Here is a 20476-nt window from a genome sequence, read left to right on the forward strand (position 1 = left end):
TTCACTTTCACATGATTTTTTGCCTGCTTCCAGACGAGTGTTTCATGGGGAGCTCCAAAGTGTCGTAATAGTAACCTGCTCATGGTAGCACTTTAGTACCTATAGTACAATTGAATGAAATCGTGTTGTGTTTTGAAAGCCTGGCATCATGACTTCAAAAGTAATTACAACATGATAGTTACAGCAATAATAGTGATTGCTCATGGAGAGATCGCTCTCTGCAAAGCTCTATGCTAAGTACTTGGCATGTATCTTTATCCTAGTTCACCCTCATAGCAAATGTATCTGTCGATACTATTCACCCAGCCTTAATGATAAAACAATAGGACACAACGTATCTTGCTAAAGTTCATAGAAAGATGCCCGTGTGGAGGAGTAGGGCTTGGAACTGGTTACTCTAACTGGAGGCCAGGGAATTTTGTCACAGAGATCTTGGTTTCAATTCTGCTGCCATCACTTATCAGTGTGAACTTTTGAGTGTATCTCTTCTGTAAAGGGATAATTATATTTACTTCATGAGGTTGTTGTCAGAGTATGAGGGGATACTTTTAGTGCCAGGGACCCAAAAAATGGTAGCTTATTTCTGCCTCTATCCTGACCAGGACAGGAGGAAAATCCTGGGGTGGGGAAAGCGATTGCCCCAAAGCACCTGTATAGAATTATCTGGTAACGTTCTTCCGCCTACACTCTCTTCCACTCCAGACCTTTTCATTTCCATATGTCGTTTGTAAATAAAATTAAGACTGTTTTCTAAACCCTATCGGAACTTCAGATAATATGTGGCTAAGTTATGGGAGAAATGATGTTGGGCTATCCTCTACAGTATTACTCAGTAGGATCCACCCCAATGCCCTCTTCATGGAAGTCCTAGTAATTATTTATCACGGGGTTTTGTCTGCTTCTCGTCATGGTAAAGCTCACCTGAAATTAGGCAGAACCAAAAACTAGGAAAAGACTTTGACAAGAATTTCACCCACGTCTATCACTTATTCTAGTGCTTACCAACACTTTTTGTTGAATAATTTTTATATGTATTAAGTTCAATTTCCATGCACTATATATATACATACATATATATATATATATGTATATATATATATATATCCCCAAAAGATGAAAACATAGGAAGGCAATAAATATTCAGCACAAGTGCTTTTGAATCTTTCCACTAAAAATGTTTAAGAAAACTTTAAGAAAAGTTCCTACTGTTATTTACATAAAAAGACCGATGTTGGTGTACTCAGGCCTTCAGGGATATTCAGATATCTTGAAGCGACTGACATTTTCAGGCAGATGTCAAGATGGCTGAAAACCTTATGGTAAAAATGCAATTTGTGGTATAATCTAGATTGCTTTTAAACCATTTCTATATTTTGCCTTCAAATATGAAATTGACCCAAATCAATGCTGTGTGTATTGGAGAGAATTCAGAAGAATCGTGCCTATCTTGTGCCACACTAATCCTGTCTCGATGTAGAACTAATATGTAAGGACACGAATAAAAGAACACTTCATGTAAAGTAAATGTAGCAACACCAGCTAGGTATTGAGAAACAAAAAAGGAAAATCCTGAAAAGGACTTGAAAATGTCTATATGCATAATAATCTTAGACCACAGACTAAAACATTTTGGAAAGGGTGAAAGAAGAACACTGAGTGCGTAAGTGTCATAGCAGGTGTTTCTAGATGTAGAGAATTTTAGAGCCAGAAAGGACCTCTGAAATCATCTAGCCAACCCTCTCATTTTACAGCTGGGGAGAGAGGCCGTGATGCTACGTCATCTGCTCAAGGTCACAGAGCCACTTACTAGCAATGCCGGGAATAGAATCCCCGTCTTCTCATTCTTGGTGGAGTGCCTCGAAGTTTAAAATTCCAAGGAGTTCAAGGGAAGGGAACAGAACCCAGAGAAAAGGATTTGGGGCATGGGAGGTTGATTTCTGGCCTGGTCAACTTCTAAATTCATTTTTCTTCTAAGTCTGTATGAGGGAGATGATACTCCATCTTCCAAGTATAACATAGGAGTCAAATAGCAGAGAATTTATCTTGATGACTGCTATCTGAAGAGGTCTGTGTCCTGAGATAATCCACATCTTGGGGCCAAATGCAAAGATAAAAGGATTTTAATTTAGTGGTTGAAGAAAATCTGGGGTAAACGTTCCAACTTTGCCTCTAGCAGGCCAGTACACATTTAATTTATAGTTTTCACCTGAATGATGATCTTGAAGCTTTGCAAAGCAGTCGTTTATTTAATCTCTTTATGCTATGACAACTCTGGCTGTGTATGAGCCTGGCTGGCTTCTGACTTCTGGTTTGTATAGTTTTTTTCTGTCCCTTTTCTTTTATTCTTCAAACATATTTACCAGGAGAAAGGGTATTGAATTTCTATTATCCTTGGCAAGGAAATGGAAACAACTGGAAAAGCGATGACTTTGAAAAACTGAACTCACTCTTACGCACATTAAAACTTAGAGGCTATTATAGGAGACATATTTAAAATAATCCTTCCTTCTAGAATAATGTCTTTTGCAATTTTCAAAACACAATATGATACATGATCTGGGTTGCTTAGTAGAACTCTCCTGACTCTTAAATTATCTTCCATTCTTTAGGGCGAGGTCTCGGGCTCTCCAGTTAATGTTCCATTTAACAAATATTTGTGAGTGCCAACTCTGTACGAGGTATACTGTCAAATCCTAAGGCCCAGAAGAAGAATAAGACAAATCCTTGTTCACAACAAGCTTGGTCAATGCTGACGATTCCTGAAATGTAACCTGTGGCATGACTGCCCACATCCTGAGTGGTCCACTACCTAAAAATAAACTTACAAACAAATGTGAAGAGCCTCTCCTCCTTGTCCCACAGCATTCCATCAAGGGGACTACACTCCCAGCCTTGCTGTACTCTGCAATCACTCAGAGAATTATTTAAAAAAAAAAAATCATGAAAGCTGGAACGTTCCCCAGACTTTGGAATCAGGTGATGAGGCCAGGGTTTCTTGATTTTTCTAAAGTTCCACAGCTAGTTATGTCCAATTGGGTCCTGTGTTACTTTAGCCCAAGAATGACAGGGTTTGGATTCCGTCTTAGCAAAAGCAATATAATTTTGATACTTACAAGTATCTGTTTTGGGTTATAAGATTATGAGAGTTGCACACAGAGCGTTAGATTGTCCCATATTTAGACTGTTGTGTTTCGGTGAATGTACTCTTTCCCTAGTGCTGGATGTTTTCCCCCTAGAATCATGGGATGTGGGCTCTGTCTTCTATTCTGAGGGCTAGTAGCATGTCAGCAGAGTTTTTAGCCAAGCAGATCTGTCATGGGGCTTATGTACAGGCACTTCCAGATGACAGAAATATTCAAAAGAAACAGTCTTAAACTAACCGTTCTTTTTAAGTACTGGTCTGTGTTCTGAAGAATAAAACAATAAAACAATAAAACATTTTAGGAGTATGAGCTATTTAAAATTAGAGACAGATCTTGTTTACTGTTCTCAAATTATTTTTTTAGTATCTCATTATATATATTCCAGCTTCTTGACTTGGGAGCTTTTGATAATGATGACAACAAAATCTAATAACAGGACAGATTGTTCTAGAGCTACCTCCTTCCAGAAAAAGACCTCGGGAATGCCAGTCCACCACAAGAGGGCCCCCCAGCGTCATTTCTCTCTGGGCGGAAGTTCTAGCAGTAAAGCAGGGCCAGAGAGAGGCCCTTTAGCTGGTTAAAGTTGAAGACACAGCAATAACCCCCTACTCCCTACTCCCTTTCCCTTCCCCACTGGCCTTCCTTGGGGTTGCCCCCCCACCTGTATCTTCTACCACAAATGTTAGACTTATCATCATTATTTCCAGTTTGTAATTGTCTAATAACATTTCATTGACAGAGGAAACAGTTACTGGCTAGTCCCACCCTGGCACATAAAAGAAGAGCTAGCACACAGGAAGGACTGGGAGGGACACATAAATATAGATAAGCTTTGATTGGAGCTCGGGAAAAGAATCGCTTTCACGGGACATGGAGCGGGGAGAGGGCGGGGAGATCAGAATGGGAGACTATCTGGGTGGCTGCTAACTGTATGGGTGGGGGCCCAGGTGAAAAGAAATGTGGCATCATGACGTGGGAAGACTATGGCAAAGAATCTAAAGACAAGGGTGCGGACAGCGAGGCCCAAAGCCGCAGTTCAGGGCAGCCCTGTGAACAGCGATCAGACCACTCCGCAGGGCCAGCCAGACCCATGGCCCACACCAAGGTCTCTCGGGAAGTCCACATGAGACGAAAACACGGTAGGTACCCCAATGGCTGTCCTCGGCCCTCACCCCGTATTCTTTTGTTGACGCTGTCGCCATTGAAATATTTTGCACAGGATGAGTCCCACGACTTCATTCTTTCTTATCTATTTTGAGTTCACCTTGCTTTTCTGAATCCGTCTACTTTCTACAAATATCAGGACTTCAAACAAAGAGCTTGTGACATCCAAGGCTGGGGGATCCTAACTTTCGGTCAACTACCTCCTTTGGCTGCTTCCCTGTGGCTTTTTTCACTATATGGAGCCTAAGCGGTTAGAAGAAGGCTAAGACCCCCCCCCCCCCCCATCCCATGCAATGACTCAGGCGCCTCAGCAGAGACACATTTTGCATTTTTTTTTTCAGGTAAAGGAGCTCAGATTCCTAAGAGTCACCTAAAATCCAGAAGAAACTAATTTTGCTGACTTGTGATGTTACATTCCTCCTCTGAAGTTCTAAATGACTGACTGAGGCTGACCCACGGGTTGTCCTATTTAAAAAGCTGAGCTCTGTTTTATCTGTCCAGGAGTTAATGATACAAAGGAAATAACAAGGATTGTGCAAAAGCTGCACATATTTGTGAAGAAGAAGAAAGGAAATTACAAACTAGATGCCGAACTGAGTTTTCTGACTTTAATAACCGACTCTATAAGGTATCTTTCAAAAAAAAAAAAAAAGTTCTTAAATTCTCTTCCCTTCCTAAGCCATTGGAGGCCAGTGGGCAAACTGATGAGCTTCTCTCTCCCCCTCACACCCTCTTAATTTTCAAATGCATAGGTTAAGACAGGTACTTTCGACATGAATTTAAAGAGCGGACGTGCTGACTTTCACAGTATGTTATGTTGGACCACCTCAGAAAGGAACAAATATTATTTGCCAGCCTTTGATAATCACGTAACGAGTTTTGTTTGTTAACATAGCTATATAAGCAGCTCAACCCACACACTCAGCAGAAACTACAGAAAATCAACAGCTTTTGTCACTTTCTGCTATCACCCTCCGCCACTTTCTCTTCAATCCTTACCCTCCATTAGAGGATGTGCCCATGACTACCAGATGAAAGTGGCTGGAGTTCTACAGGAAAACAGCACAAACAGTGCACGGGTATTTGGAGTTAGGCTTTGAGACCAAACTGACATACCAAACTTCACTGGCAGCTGATTAAATAACCGTGTCGCAACTCTACCACACGGACTGAAACGAAGGTTGCAGAATGCAGGCCAATACACATTCCAGGCTCAGCACTGAATTTTCCTTTGTTTTACGAGTTTGAGTCAGTTATGCTTAAAAATAGCCAACTAAATTTTTTTTTCTTAAATCCTGGCCAAATTACCAAAGACACTTCTTCCTACACCCAAGAACGTGCATGCAAGGGAATTTTCTACAGTAAGTTTTGCTTGTTTGAATTTCTCTTCAGTGTCATGTTTAAATAGCACAGCTTCAAAGGTAAAAAAAAAAATAGGACAAAATTCCTTGTCTATAATTGGGGGACTTTGTTCTCTTGATGAACACAGAAATCTGGGTGTTCCTCTTTCAGAACTAGCTTTGTACAACAAAGATAAAGCAAGTAACAGGATCAAGGGGAGGGGAAGAAGATACAGAGGACTCTCTTTCTGAGGTCTTGGGTACCATCTTTGTTGACTTCTGTTCCCACATCTATAGCCTGTGATGTAAGGGAGAGATGTACCACCGACTGTGGGTACCCACAGAACAGCTTGAAGTTCCAGGGAGAAGTTAGCAAGGGACTAGGTTGCTTTGTGCTTGTTGGCAGTTTGCTAAGACCACCTCGCAAATACCGGCCCCCAGCAGTCCCGTGAGATAGAGGCAGGTCTGAATCCCTCATGCTGGATGCATGTCTCATTGTACACCACGGCGTGAGAGAGGTGTGTGCTTACATGCAGGCACAAACTGGAAAGTGGGTTTTGCAGCGGGTGGGGTAGAGCGGGAAAGAGTCTCCCTGTAATTTAACTATATGGTAAAATTGCCTTGTCAATTTCAGAGAGGCTGTCAGAGTGACCCCAGTTCCTCCAGAATCCAGGAGCGGGAGCCAAGTCAGTCCTGTTTGCCCTCCTCAGTTTCTTCCTGGGGTCTCATATATGGAGTGCCTGGATGAAGATCAAGATTCTCATGAATTCTTCTCTAAAACCAATGCCTTAGAAGTTCATAGGTGAGATTAATCTCCCTGTTGCCAGGATGACTTTAATTCCTAACAAGATATCTAAGGATGAGGCTGGTGTTTTGATCAGCCCAGACCTCCCTTGGCAAGCCTCTCCTTTCTTATTCAGGCCACAAGATATTGTGGAAGTATATGCAGCACCCCTGTATTTATTTATTTACTTATGGTATCATTCCATGCAAGAATGTCTTGGGATTTTATGGTTTTCTTAGGGAAAGTCAACATGTTATCAGGTGTCCAATAAAAATCAATGGCAACCACGAGCCTTTTTGTTTGTTTTTACACTTCAGTAAGAGTACCTGTTAGAGTTAGCTGTTTACATGTCCGCTGGGGTCCATCGGCCAATTGAAAGTGCTAAAAAGAGTAAAAAACCAAACTTCATTTTGTCCGCACCTACCAGCCGCCACATTACAATGTTCGTTAAATACACAGGGATCCATACTCTGTGTTTCGCTGCATTCTCACATCTCCTGCATATGCCTTCTCATCTTGGTTTGGCAACAGCAGAGTCAGCTGGTACCGCCATTTCCGGAGGATTTGTGGCACACCACATGGGAAGCTTTGTGGCGTAGATAACTGTATACGAAGCCACAAGATGGTGGATTGTCAGTGTGTGTGCATGCGTGTGCATGTGTGTGTGGTCAGCTTGAGTCTCTAACTGAGGGTGTGCATGTGCCTACATCTGCAGGTGTGTGCATGACCCCGCACCCACGCACTATTCATCTTGGTCCTCCTTCCCATCATGTATCATTCCTATTTGTCTTCTCTGCTTTTGTTGGTTTCAAGAACCTGTATTAATGAAAGGAGAGTTTTCTAACACTGCACCACTGTGGAATTAGAACTGCTTTATCATTAGAAGCAAAGGCCGAATAACAAAGATGGAAATGCTCTAGAGAGGATGTGGACATCCACTGAATGGCTGAAACTTTAAGGTTTCCTGAAAGCTAGACAGCCCAGGATTCTAGAGAGCTGGCATCACATCGTTCACTGTAACCCTGGGGCAGGCTGCGTATACATATTTTAGACAACTCAAACATCTAAAGAAATGGTTGTTGGCAGTTTAAGAAAATACAAATGCCTGGATTCAAAAATTCAGTGTCAGTTGGTGAGGTAGGGGCTCAATTCTAGAAACATCCCAGGAATTCTGGTGTGCAGCTAGGATTGAAAATCACTGATCTAGATGCTGAGTTCTTAATTCCTTTCATGATAAAGAAAGTTACAATTCTGAAGCCTGTTTCTTAAAGACACACAAGGTATGAATACCCAGGATACTTCTGAAGTGAACAAGTACGCGGCATACCATGCTTCATCAGACGGACAGTGTTAGCCATTGGGTGGGACAATTATTTGAGATTTTGACTCCTGTCCTCTTACTGCCATTAGAGCTTCCCAGTCATTGCGGCCACCTACAACACTTCCATGAACCACCAAATGTTCCATAGGTAGCTGAGAATCATTGCTTAGGTGGGTGTATCTGGCTTCAAAGGCAATAAACAGTTCAGATAAATTTCAGCCATCAAACATTGACTTTCAGTTCTGTTACCAAAATGGTCCCTCTGAGATGGCAGTCTGGAGGCTTAATCAAGGATCTAACAGACAGACTTTGATTTTTAAAGTGGTTGCTCTCCCTGAGATAATTAAAAAAAAAAAAAAGTAAATAGTGGAATAATTGATTAAATACAGCACGTAGATTATTTCATTTCTTTTTGTCATAAAGTTCTGCCTAGCCTTTTGAATCTCTAAGATGAAAAGCCAAGTAGATAGTGACAGATTCCAACTGTTGGTTAACTATTCCTCATTCCTGGTCTCTCTTCCCTCCAGAACAAAACAAAAGAAAAGCCAAAAAGAAAAATGTAAATAACAATGGAGACTAAGAGCAGTTATTTTAAACTGAATTCTGAAGAACTGTGAAGTGTTTTCTTTTCTTTTCAAAAAATTACTACTCAAAGGGAAATGGAGGTACTGGGGGATGAGGGTTCAAGAGATTGTTACTAGAACCAACTTTCACAGTAGAGCAAAGATTTTCCACATATTACACTTGATGCTGAGGCGTAAGATACCTCACTTTACCACAGATTTTCAAATCCAGCAGCCAACCTGCAAAGCATTTGTGAGTGCATGACTTCCACGAGTGCTGGTATTTCTGAATCTTGGTGGCAGTGATGCATTCCAGCTTTCCACTGGGTAAGTTGTCAACAAGATGAACAGAACGGTAGGTTTTGGGTACACGGAACCTCTCTGGGCCACTTTAAGGATGAGAAGAAAGGGAGATGCCCGGTTCACCAAAGTGAGTTTATATCTAGAGAGCAACTCCCACTGGACCTATGCTACTGGCCTTGGACTGCGACTTAATGAAATTCTAGAGAATGACTATTTTTTCCCTACTCTACTACCTGCTCTGGAAGCAGTTCTGTGTGATAATCTCTGAGAGAAGACAGAACTCCAGGCAACAAATCTGATCGGCAACAAATGTCCAAATATAATAGGTAAATGCAGAAATGGCTGTTTTGCTTAGAGCTGGTCATATGCAGTAAGAGGGATATAATCACTTTCTCAATGAACTAAGGCCTAATCCACTCTCATGCTTCCAAACACATCTTTTTAAACAGAATACCATCAGAAAGCATCACGACAAATTGCTTACTTTCCATGATGGTCACATTTCATTTGTTCCCCATAATTTTTGCTAACATTTACTGGATATCAAAACTATCTTGTTAGTCTGATGCAACCTAACAAAGATACTTTATAAATCCATCTATCTATATTTTGAAATGTGACCATCTTGTGAATGTCCAGCTTTTCAATTATCATAATAGTCAACTACTAAGAAATAACTGAAAGATCTAGTCAATTTTTACAGTCATAATTACTTATCAAGAAGAGTACAGATTAAGATGTAAAAGAAAGAAGCAAAAATTAAAGTGATTTATATAAAAAAGTCACAATTACTTCCTTACCTGAAATATTTTAATGCTTGGGCTTCTTATTGAATTTGGTAGTGGTAAGATGTGTCTTTTTAAAAAAATAAGCAGTCTTCAGTGTTTTTATAGCATTGATTACTACAGAAATTATACTTCTTTTACTTCTTGTCTTGAAGGGTGAGGAAAATAAATGAACTGAAAATACTACAATGAATGGTAAATGATGAAAGATTTACAGTACAAAAAACAGTGTAAAAAGGAAGACAAGTTTAAATATTGTTGTGTAAGAAAGTGATGAAAATAATACAAGAATGAGAATAAGCAAAATGATAGGCTGGAACATCTGGGAAGGTAAATGCAAAGACAAAGAGAAGAGTTAATTAATAATAATTTTTAAAACTTAAATTTATATTAACTAATCTAAGCATTCATTCAATTTACGATGAAGAAGAACCCTCCCTTCAGCCTGTATTTACAAAATCTGAAACCTATTCGCAGCACAGTGCCTTCTCTCACTCTGATTTCTATTTTTTCCCCTGATGGTGTAATTGAAAACCCACATGCTTCGAGTATTCAAAAATCTGCTACGAAGAAACTAAAAACCAACCATTTGACGTAAGTAGAGAAACAATAAGCTTTAACATTTCAAAATTCAACAAGTTTTATCATAAAACTTTTTTTTTTCCAGAGCAAAGCAGAGCAACATGCAAGGTAAAGAAGCAATAGGGTTGCGATTTTTCTAGTTGTGACTAACAGGCAGTTAATTTAATATCATGCTTCTGCGTATACACTGATTTTTAAATTTAAATCTCTTGCGTGTCTTAAAAGCCATGCATGCTGTTGTACTTCCGTGTGTTCTCCAATGGATACAGGACAGGAGGCTTGCCAGAGAGGCTGTGCTGCCTGTTACGTTTTACAAATTCTCTCGTGTGTGGTTAATTCTGACAAAATGCATGGGTCTTTGGCCACCATACCTGGCTAGAGCAGCTCAGTCCAATTCATCAGTTGTGCCTCTACAAATTAGGATGAAGGAAAAATGCTGGTTTTCCCTGTTCGGGAATAGTTATTACTATTTCTCTGAATTGGTGTTGCGTTAAAGTTAAACACTCCTTCCCCAGTCCTGAGAGTCTCCTCTAGAGAGCTGGCAGTGATTTTTTTCCCCTAAAAATAATGATCCTCTTACTTCCACTTGTGGTAAAGGGCTGACTTCCATGTGTTCCTTTTGGTAGGGCTGTAGACACAGTTATCCTCTCTCTTTATTGCTGGTTTGTACATTTGTCAGTAGTTATACAATAATCCTGGATATTTAGTAATTAAAAAATGTTTAAACCCAATTTCAATCTTGGTTCAAAACCTGCAAATGCATAATCGAAGATTCCCATCTGGGATTTTCTTTCAGCTCGATCCATTAGAATCAGTAGAGTAATACTGAACATGTTGACAAATAATAATATATCTTAAAAAGCCCTTAATATTTACACAAAAACTGAGGGGGGGTGTAAATTTCCTTTTTAAACAAAACAGAGGGGAGGGACTTACTAAGTGGGTTACGAAAACCTGAGGCCTGAAGAAGGACCGTGTGAGAGAACAGGTGTGCTGTGGGGCTACGAAGCCCAGTGAGGCTCTGAGCGGGGACTTCCCTAAAGCGGGGCGCGGAGGTCGGTGCGCGGAGACGCCCCACCAGGGACCACGAATCCGCGGACCAGCCTCGCCATCGCCGTGGCTCGCAATAGGCAGAACTGTACCTGACTCACGGATATGGGCTCCTCCGCGCCGCGGTCGTCCGCAGACTTGGGCACCTCGAGGCGGTCGATGAAGGTCTGCAGCTCCTTGCGGAAGGCTTTCATCTGCGCGTTGATGCGGTAGAGCAGCTCGTGCTCGCGGATGCGGCTGCCGTCGTCCTCCTCATCCATCAGTCCGAACAGGTCCCCGTTGGCCACGTAGATGCGCGCCTCGGTGATGATGGTGCTAGTGTCGGCGATGAGCCGGTCGATGGTCTTGCCCAGGCGCTCGGCCTCCGAGCGGATGTCCTTCATCTGCTGCCGGTCGGAGAAGCTCTTGGGCCAGGGCCCGGGCGCGGGGTAGAAGGAGCGCGTGGGTGTCAGGCAGCGGATGTTGCGCACCTCCTCCGAGTCGCTCTCGCCGCCGATGGGCCCTTCGCGCTTGCGGTGAGGCGGCCGCGAGTCGTCGTCGCTCTCCTTCTTGCCCGCGTCGCTCTCGGCGTCGCTGTCGCGGGGGCTGCCGCGGATGCCCAGGTGCGAGGCCAGGTCGTAGCGCTGCATGTTGGACATCAGCACGCGGTTCTCGTACTGCAGCTGCATGACCTTGCCGCTGAGCTCGTTGATCTGCAAGCGTGCCGCCTTCAGCTCCTCCTGCAGAGCCTCGGTCTTGGCGCTGTCGTGGTGTCGCGCGCTCTCGTGGCCGCCCGACTTGTACTTGTACTTGTTGAGCTCCGCCGTGATGCGCTTGTTCTGTTCCTCCAGGTCGGCCACGTTCCGCCGCAGCAGCTCCGTCTCGTCTTCCACCAGCTGCAGGTGCTGCCGCAGCTCCGACAGGGATTCGCTCTGCTCCCTCATGAGGGGGTTGGCCGAGCCGTTGAAGTCGTCCCCCCTCAGGTCGTCGAGTTCTGCCTTCAGGCCTCTATTTTCCACCTCCAGTTCCACGATTTTCCTGCCCAGGATGTTGGCTTCTTCCTCCACCAGCCTCAGCCGCAGCTTGAGCTCAGCCTCCCTGGTGCTCGGAGGCCCCCCTGCTTCTCCTTTCGGCAAAGGACTGTCCAGATCTCCATAAAAGGATCTGTACTTCTGAAGCTCGTGTTCGAATCTGTCCTTTTCTTTATCAATCTTGGCCATTTTCTTTCTCATCAAAGCAGCTTCTTCCTTCACAAACTGCAGCTGGCATTTCAGATCTTCATTGTCCTCCTCATTTGGGAGAAAGAGGGGAAGAGGGTAGGAGATCATTTTTATGTAAATCAAGAAAACAAAAAAAAGTACACCTGCAAAAGTAATTGCTTGTTTCTTGTAATTAAGATTCAATGAGACAGACAGAGAGAAGTAGATGCTGTATATTTTCTCCAAATCGTTTAAATTATTTGGCAGATAAAAGATTAGGACAATATCACATCCCGGAAACAGAAAGAGAAAGAAATATAAAAAGAGAAACACTATGGTCATCACTATTCAGAAATTATCACATATTGTAACTAAGCACAACTGTGGGGCTGTCATTTCGACAATGTTCCTTTTGTATGATTTGTTTTTTACATGATTTGAATTCCCCGGACTATAATAAATGTGAACCTATTCCTCAGAAGGAACTTTCCACCTGCTGTGCACTCACTGCTATTTATTGGGCATGGGCTCTCAGATAATTTCTGTAAAGTTCTTTAAACGTATGACCTAATTGAATGTTTAGAGTAAACTTAGTAATAGATATTAAAATACCTGGTTTAAAGATACTCCAGAACTTTTTCAAGGTTAACAGAGCTAATAAGTGGCAAAAGACAAAGGCGAAATTTGAATTCAGTTCTGTCTGACTCTAAAGTTCATGATCACTCTGAAAGAGCAAAGAAAGTAATCTCTCCTCCATTTTTCTTCAAGGCAGAATTGCTTATTTAAAGGCCTTATTTCAAGTAAGGAAAATTTAACACTGAAATGGCCCATCCAAGGAGAAACTGCCAAGTGTTTCAGCCAGATCGCTTTAAAAATAAGATATATTCCCATCAGTCTGAAATGAACAAAGTGGGTTCTGCCCGGTAAATGGATGATGGAGTAGACCCTATAGGAGCTCTCCTCTTTCTTAGGACAACCTGCAAACACTAATCATTGACTAAGTTGAAAAGTACAAACAAAAATTGGAAAATAACTTGCTGAGAACTAACTAACATCAAAGTACATTATTATGCCCAAGGACGCATTTCCTGAAGACATTTTCCCCAAATTCTCTTTTAAGTATGTACTTTGGGTCAACCGCGTAACTTCTGTGGATTTTTTTCCCTTATTTAAAAAATTTTTTTAAATTTATTTATTTATTTATTTGAGAGGGAGAGAGACAGAGGCAGAGAGAGAGAGAGCATGAGTGGGGGCGGGGAGAGACAGAGGGAGAGGGAGAAGCAGACTCCCCTCTGAGCAGGGAGCTGTATGGGGGACTTGACCCCAGCACCCTGATATCATGACCTGAGCCGCAGGCAAATGCTTAATGGACTGTGCCACCCAGGCGCCCCTTCTCATTTTTTAAATGGAGATAAAAATGCCATCCTTGCCTGGCAATGAGTCAGCTGTGCTTGAGATGAATTGTGGTAAAGTAGCAGCAACTACTGGTATTGAAGGTGAGAATAATGAACTTCTGCCAGAGCTGCTCATTAAATGTGGCCCAGACCTTTGAGATGGAAGAGATGGAGAGCAGGGCACAGGTCTTTTGTTCTCCTTTCTGCTAATGAGCATGAATACGGAAGGGTTGAGGGCTGCCTAATGCACAGAGCCTGACGTCACATTCTTTATATCATTAGACCCTGACATTAGCCCTATGGGGAAGGTGATGTAGGTCTACTTTATAGATAAGGCAGATGAGCTTCAGAAAGGTTGATTAACTTGGTAGAGCACAAGTTAATAAGCGACAGAGCACATCTGTATCCAGACTGATTCCAAAACTCATTCTTTCCACCATTCGTGTTGCCTCTAGAAAAGCAGCACAAGAGAAGGAAAGTAGGACAATGGGGTAAAAGAAAAGAAATCAGATGTGTTGGTTTGCATACTTTCCTCTAGAAGGGGTTTAGAAGAAAGGGCAGAAGCACAGAGAGAAGAGATGAGATAATTCCCAGGAGCACAGTGAGAGAGAAGGACGAGAATGTATGTTACAGAACGATTTGACATGAAAATCCATTTCACAAGGACAGAGAGAAGCGGCTCTACAAGAGACTATGTGTTGAGCCCTCAAATGAATTCAGCGAGTATGAAACCAAGGACACACAACAATATTAATATCACATCAGCAGAAGACTCAAAGGTAACCCTGATGTTTCCAGCTTCAGTGTCTTGATGGACGGTGCTGCTGATGACAGGACAAAGAGTGAACAAAGAGGAGGAGGCGTGAAGAAGATGTGTCTAAGTATTAAACTGCTGTCTTTGAGGTGTGTCAGTGGAGGGATATCTAGTGAAAACATCTATCAACAGGCAAGTGGAATCGGAGGCCCAAGATTACAAAGATTACACCTCTGGCCCTGTAGAGAGTTCAGGTCCAAAGGGGAGGACGTGAGAATGAGATGTATAGAGGTGATGGTTGAAAAAAACTAAAACAAAAACAGAGGTGATGGCTGAAGCTATGGCAGTGGTTTTGAAAGCAACCGAAGAGAAGAAGAAAGGAAAGAGAGACACATAAGAAATGGTTAAAGGTGTGGTGGGGGCAGGAGAGTCAAATATCATGCAGAAATTAGAAACAATGTTTGAATAGAAAAGTGACCAGCAATAAGCAAATCTAATATGCTTTTACATAAGCTAGGCTTTGTTAGGCAGTAAGAGTAGGAGAGACTGGGAAGTTAGGTTGGGCTACGTGTATGGTAGAACTCCTTGATTGCAAGGCTAGGCCTTTATTTACTAGTAAAAAAAAAAAAAAATGTTAGTGAAATGCTGCAGCTTGAATGTAACCAAAATAGCGCTGGTTGTGGTCTAAGTCACAGACTGGGGCAGAATCACACTTCACCAGGCTATGTTAAGCAAGCATGAAAGAGAAGGCTACCTGATTCGTGTATATGTAAACTCTCCTGCCTTAAAGGAATGAAAACGTAAGCCTTATTTTAAGACTTGGACATACACTACATGTAAGAAAGTCACTACGAGGAAAGGAGAATGACGGGCACCATGGTAATTATTTTGTATTCGTTTAAAAAAAAGTCTTTGCAATATACAAAGAACTTAAGAACCCCGTAGGCCAATGTGCCCTGTGTACTCAGCCTGTCACCTAAGTATGATAGCTGCATTTGCAACTGAGCATGGAAAGACTGTATATAAATGCTGAAAATGTCAACTCCGAGATGGTATGGAAAGTGCTGGTTGACAATGACTGGGCAGTACATGCTTGCTCCTATTTTCCACAGTGAATGCTGTGGAAAGAAATATTACAGATGTGAAGCAAGTTGTCTCTTATTTTTGTGTATGTTGAAGACTCACTCTTAAGAAGATGCGAATGACATGCGAAGAAGGGGACCAAAAGATGATGAGGGGCCAAAAGAAGGGAGCTGAGCCCAGCTTTGACTTAGCCACTACTAGATGCTAAATTAAACTCATTTAATTCCTACAACAGCTCTCTATCATGATCCCATTTTACAGACGAGGAAACAAAGGCATGGAAAGAATAAGTAAGTCACCTAAGGCCATACAACTGGCATGTCACTGTTCCTAATTGTTGTGCAATACCATTTCTCAGTAAATAAAGTCACTGTGCTGCTGAAGCAACATGTAAATAATACGTCGAAGAAGCTGATGCAAATAAAATGAAGTACACCGCTGTACAAGTAACAGTGGGTTGAACCACATGGAACTGCCATTTGCATAGGTCAAAATCACAGCATGGTGGCAATTTCATTTGGCTCAACCTAGATAAAGGAGACAAGGGAGTATTCAAAAGTGCACATCGAACACGTTGCAGTATCAGACACTAGACACTGACAAGTCAAAGCTGAATAACATGACCCATGACTACAATCTGCCCTGGCCAAGTATGGGAGATGAATACGTAAACAATAGAATGGGACGCTTGCAGTAATCTAAGAATCAATGGTCCTCAACCTTGACTGAGCAATAGAACCATCTGTGGACTACTTTATAATTGAGATCTCCCATCCAAGACAGTCCCGATCAATCTGCTGGCGTGGGTTTTTGAAAAACTACGGGTAATAATCTCTGCAAATAAATGAACTGGAAACACTAGCAGGGACTTCAACGGCCACAACAGCGCACTTATAAATTTCCCAGGCGTTTGGGCCATGAAATAAAAACTCGTGGACTGCAGTGTTTCTTGACTGTTGTAAGGTCCAAGGTCCCACTGGGACACGGACGAAGGCTGTGGATGTCTTTTGCAGAAAGGTGCCCACGTGCACATCGAGTGGGAGGGTCACAGAGCTAGAAACAAACTCTTAAACATTCCTGAATAAGAGAGTGTTGTTGGAAAAATAAATAAACTTTAACACAGGAAGTATAAGAATAGGCCAAATGTGAGTTTTAAAAGAAATATACTCCTGATTAAAGCTGACTTAGGATTTTAGAACAGGGAGCATATAGCCCCTTCTCCATTAATGAGGTGGAGAAGAGAACTGATGGCAACATTTGAAATGATCTGTAGCAAAATACATACAGACAGGTGGCTACAGTTAGGGCAAAGGCAGAGTGAGAAAGCTGTAGGACTGAGCATCTTTGAACTTAGTAAGAGAACAACGAGAAAGATACAAAATGGAGTCATGATCTTGGTCTGAGACCCTCCAGGATTTTTGAAGTGCTGACACTTCTCAATATCCTTTTGCCAGTACCGGGAGAAAAGTTAGCCAAGAACAGAGCAGAAAGAGAGAGGAAAAGGGAAGATAAACATTCAATATGTTGTGTGTTATGGGGCTCCTGGGTGGCTCCGTTGGCTGAGGCATCCAACTCTTGGTTTCAGCTCGGGTCATGATCTCCTGGGTCGTGGGATCGAGCCCTGCATTGGGCTCCGTGCTCAGTGGGAAGTCTGCTTCAGATTCTTTCTCTGCCCCCCCCCACTTGTATGCTCTCTCTCTAAAATGAATACAAAAATCTTCAAAAAAAAAAACATTTAATATGTTGTGTTTTTTAAAAAATTGAGATCAACTTTTCCAAATTTTGGATATTTCAATATTGCTTTATTTAAAATTATTTTCTAATGAAAAAACAACTTGTAAGAATAAAAAAAGGTATGCTATAGTATGAGATTCCAACTGACGCATGCAACATTCAATAACTAGCCAAGTGTTTTTGGAGAGCCATAATGTCACTTCTGCCCCCAAATATGTCCTCTTCTGCTTTAAAATCTCCCTCGTTAACATCCACCAGCGCATTCTGCTGAACCTGAAGGCAGAGCTAGTCTACTGTGGCTGTGTTTCTAAAGTTCCTAACAAGCCCATGTTGAATACATCTTTTTTTTTTAAGATTTTATTTTTAAGGAATCTCTGCACCCAGTGTGGGGTTCAAACCCACAACCCCGAGATCAAGAGTCACACGCTCCACTGACTGAGCCAGCCAGGCCCCCCTTAGTGCATCTTCTAAGTTTTATTTTTATGCATTTCCTTTCTTTTGTTTCCCCAATCGCTGCCATAGAGAATTGGTTCTTCTAGGCCCTTCTCATCAGAAGGCTCTCTCTCCCCTCACCATCCCTTCCTACAACATTCCTTTCTCTACTCATTCCTGATGCTAGAGGAACAGCCATTCTATTGACCTTATTAATTATGAGTGAAGAAGATTAGCAGTATGTGTACAGTTGTCAAACACAGCACACATAAGGTACTAATGACATTTTGCCATGTGCTTACAACATAAAAGCAATAATGGGGTGTTGGCGTTAGCTTTATCAGCAAAGACGCTGAATGCTTTATACGGCCTGTCTCTACAGCTACAGAGTGAATATGCATAATTAAACTTTTTTTTTTTTTTACATGAGTGTATATCTGGCTACTATGTCCACTTACAGATATAGCTTATTATTCTATACATTGAGAGGAGTCTGATGTACTAGTTGAAATTTTCTTTCCACATACCTCTGTGGGAGTCTGTTGAGTCTTTTTTTCAGATTTTGGCAAATCTTTGCTTCCTCTTCTTTTTAAGGACAGCTGAAACAAAGCATGAACATAATTAGTTTGGTAAACTATCATTTTAACCCAATTTTATGGTTTTAGAAGTGCCTAATGTCATATGACAAAACCAAACCAAATAAATCATGTTAGTTCAATAATCATACAGAAGGAAAAAAATTCAAACCAGATAAATTTTAATGTATTTTTACTTTGGACTGGGATACACGTCTCAGTAGAAGAGTAACTGGCAATCATCTAAATAATTTGAGGAAGACAGGAAACCCACTGTGAAACTGCAGAAAACAACTTGGATAAAATTTAGATTGATGACCCAATATATTACATACTCTACACAAAAGCAAATCCTTTCCTTGTTAGCATTCCTCATCACTTAAAAAAAAAAAAAGGAATAGGGTATTTCCAGTTGAAGGCAGGGTTTCATAAGCTTGTAAAGACAAGCTTTCAGTGGGTTTATGTAGAATTTGAAGAATTTACTCTTCCCTCAACATACATCTATGCAAACAAATACAATACCCATATCCACATGCACACGTGTAATACAGGAGGGAATCATTCCAGAGAACTGGAGAGGACAGGCTCCATCTCAGGAGCAGGGTGAGTGGGAATTAGCTGCAGCTGATTGGTGCAATACAGAAATGCAGGCTTTTTGTAGAGATGCTAGAAATCTGGTTGTTATGTATTGATTGGCCCTAATTGAAATTCAGACAAACAACACTTTGTAAGTAAAAAAATACGTATCTCGCGCCAGATCCTTTCACGGACCCGCAATACATGATCTCTGGTACTCTGTTCCATTTCTCAGCACCAATATAACAAGGAGGGCCCTTCTGTATAAATACTAATCCATATGTATGAATACCTACCATATACCTGATATTGAACTGGATATTCAAAGATCAATTAAATAGTGCACCCACCATCAGGAAGCTCACGATATACCGTGGGAGACAGAGAAGCAAACAATTATTGTACAAGTTGGTAAATGCCCTGCTTTAGGTTCTGTGAAGCAGGGGCTTTGTCTTAGTGTGGTATCACCACCATCAGAATAGTACTTGGCACATGGCAGATATTGGATAAAACATTTGCTGAACTAATGAAACATATTCATAGTGAGTGTATTCATAAAATATGAGGTTCTGAGGTCAGAGAGGAGGATGGGGGTATAGACGGAATGTAAAAGCAGAAGAGGCTTCCCAAAAGAGGAGGCTTCATGAATTTGCAAAGAACTCCAAATTACATTTTCCCCATGTTAATTTCTAACCCATTTCCAGTGTTAAATGCAGGCGAAGGTTTAGGCCCAAAAGGCAGGGGAATACATTGTTGCAACTGCTTCCATTCAGTATGAAATCCAGACCACAGAGCCAAATGAATCGCCTGTGTGCTTGTTTATTTCTACTTCTTTACAGAAAGATGTTCTCTATGTTGCTTGTATAATCTTAGAAACAAAGGCTGTGAAGACTGATTCACCATAACCAAAAGTGGTTCAGGAACCAATCAACAAAAGCAGCCCCAAGAAAACCCACAAATACAGCAAGCTGAACGAGGGAATTCTGGAACAGTCTGTGTAGGAGCTACCTACAAAGAAGCACCCAAATTCACTTTATTAAATATTTATTGAACATTTTTATTTTGAGTGTATTTTATTATATGTTCATTTAGTGCTAACTAATGCATTTTATAGGGCACCTGTGATACAACAATAATAAAACCGGCAGAGTCACCGCTCATTGTGAGTTTCCTAATTTACTTGGCAAGTGGTCTATTCGGTCTGCAATTTAAAACAGTGTGATGAAAGCAGTGATAATGTAAAAACAAAAGTAACTGGCCATGATTGAGCACTAATTCATGTCAAACATTTTACATATATTATCTCAATTAATTCTTAAAACACCCCCCCCCTTTTTAAAAGATTTTATTTATTCATTTGGGAGAGAGAAACACAGAAAGAGAGCATGAGCAGGGGGGAGAGGCAGAGGGAGAGGGAGAAGCAGACCACCTGCTGAGCTGGAAGACTGACATGGGGCTTGATCCCAGGACCTGGAGATCATGACCTGAGCTGAAGGCAGACACTTAATCATCTGAGCCATGCAGGCACCCCTAAAACACCCCTTTGATTTAACAAGCTCTCCACGTGATTCTGATGCATGATAAAATTTGAGAAGGGCTGGTCTAAAATCAGTGTTCGGTAAGCAGCAGGATCAGGTTTTGACCCAAGTCTTTTTTATCTTTATTACACTAGATCATAAAGGAGAAAGGCTTAACCCAGCTTGGGGCTGGAGATG

At 41.6% G+C, this 20476-nt stretch overlaps 1 protein-coding gene across 2 annotated transcripts in view; it reads right to left on the bottom strand.

The window, feature by feature from the left end:
- The window catches only part of MTCL3 (MTCL family member 3), a 55283-nt gene that overhangs the window by 7170 nt on the left and 27637 nt on the right, over nucleotides 1–20476 (bottom strand). Inside the window, exons 4-7 of one of the 2 annotated variants that reach the window (XM_045805586.2) lie at nucleotides 18138–18209; nucleotides 11128–12303; nucleotides 9419–9725; nucleotides 4611–8704 (exon numbers count right to left, since the gene is read on the bottom strand). In XM_045805586.2, coding sequence (XP_045661542.2) covers nucleotides 9615–9725; nucleotides 11128–12303; nucleotides 18138–18209 — 1359 coding nt within the window. In that variant the 3' untranslated portion in view covers nucleotides 4611–8704; nucleotides 9419–9614. Of the gene's footprint in view, nucleotides 1–4610; nucleotides 8705–9418; nucleotides 9726–11127; nucleotides 12304–18137; nucleotides 18210–20476 lie in introns of those variants that run through there. The other variant, XM_087865473.1, reaches the window with a different exon arrangement.

This window comes from Ursus americanus, chromosome 11, assembly GCF_024610735.1.
Source record: "Ursus americanus isolate L20-20 chromosome 11, mUrsAme1.1.p, whole genome shotgun sequence".
Classification (NCBI taxonomy): domain Eukaryota; kingdom Metazoa; phylum Chordata; class Mammalia; order Carnivora; family Ursidae; genus Ursus; species Ursus americanus.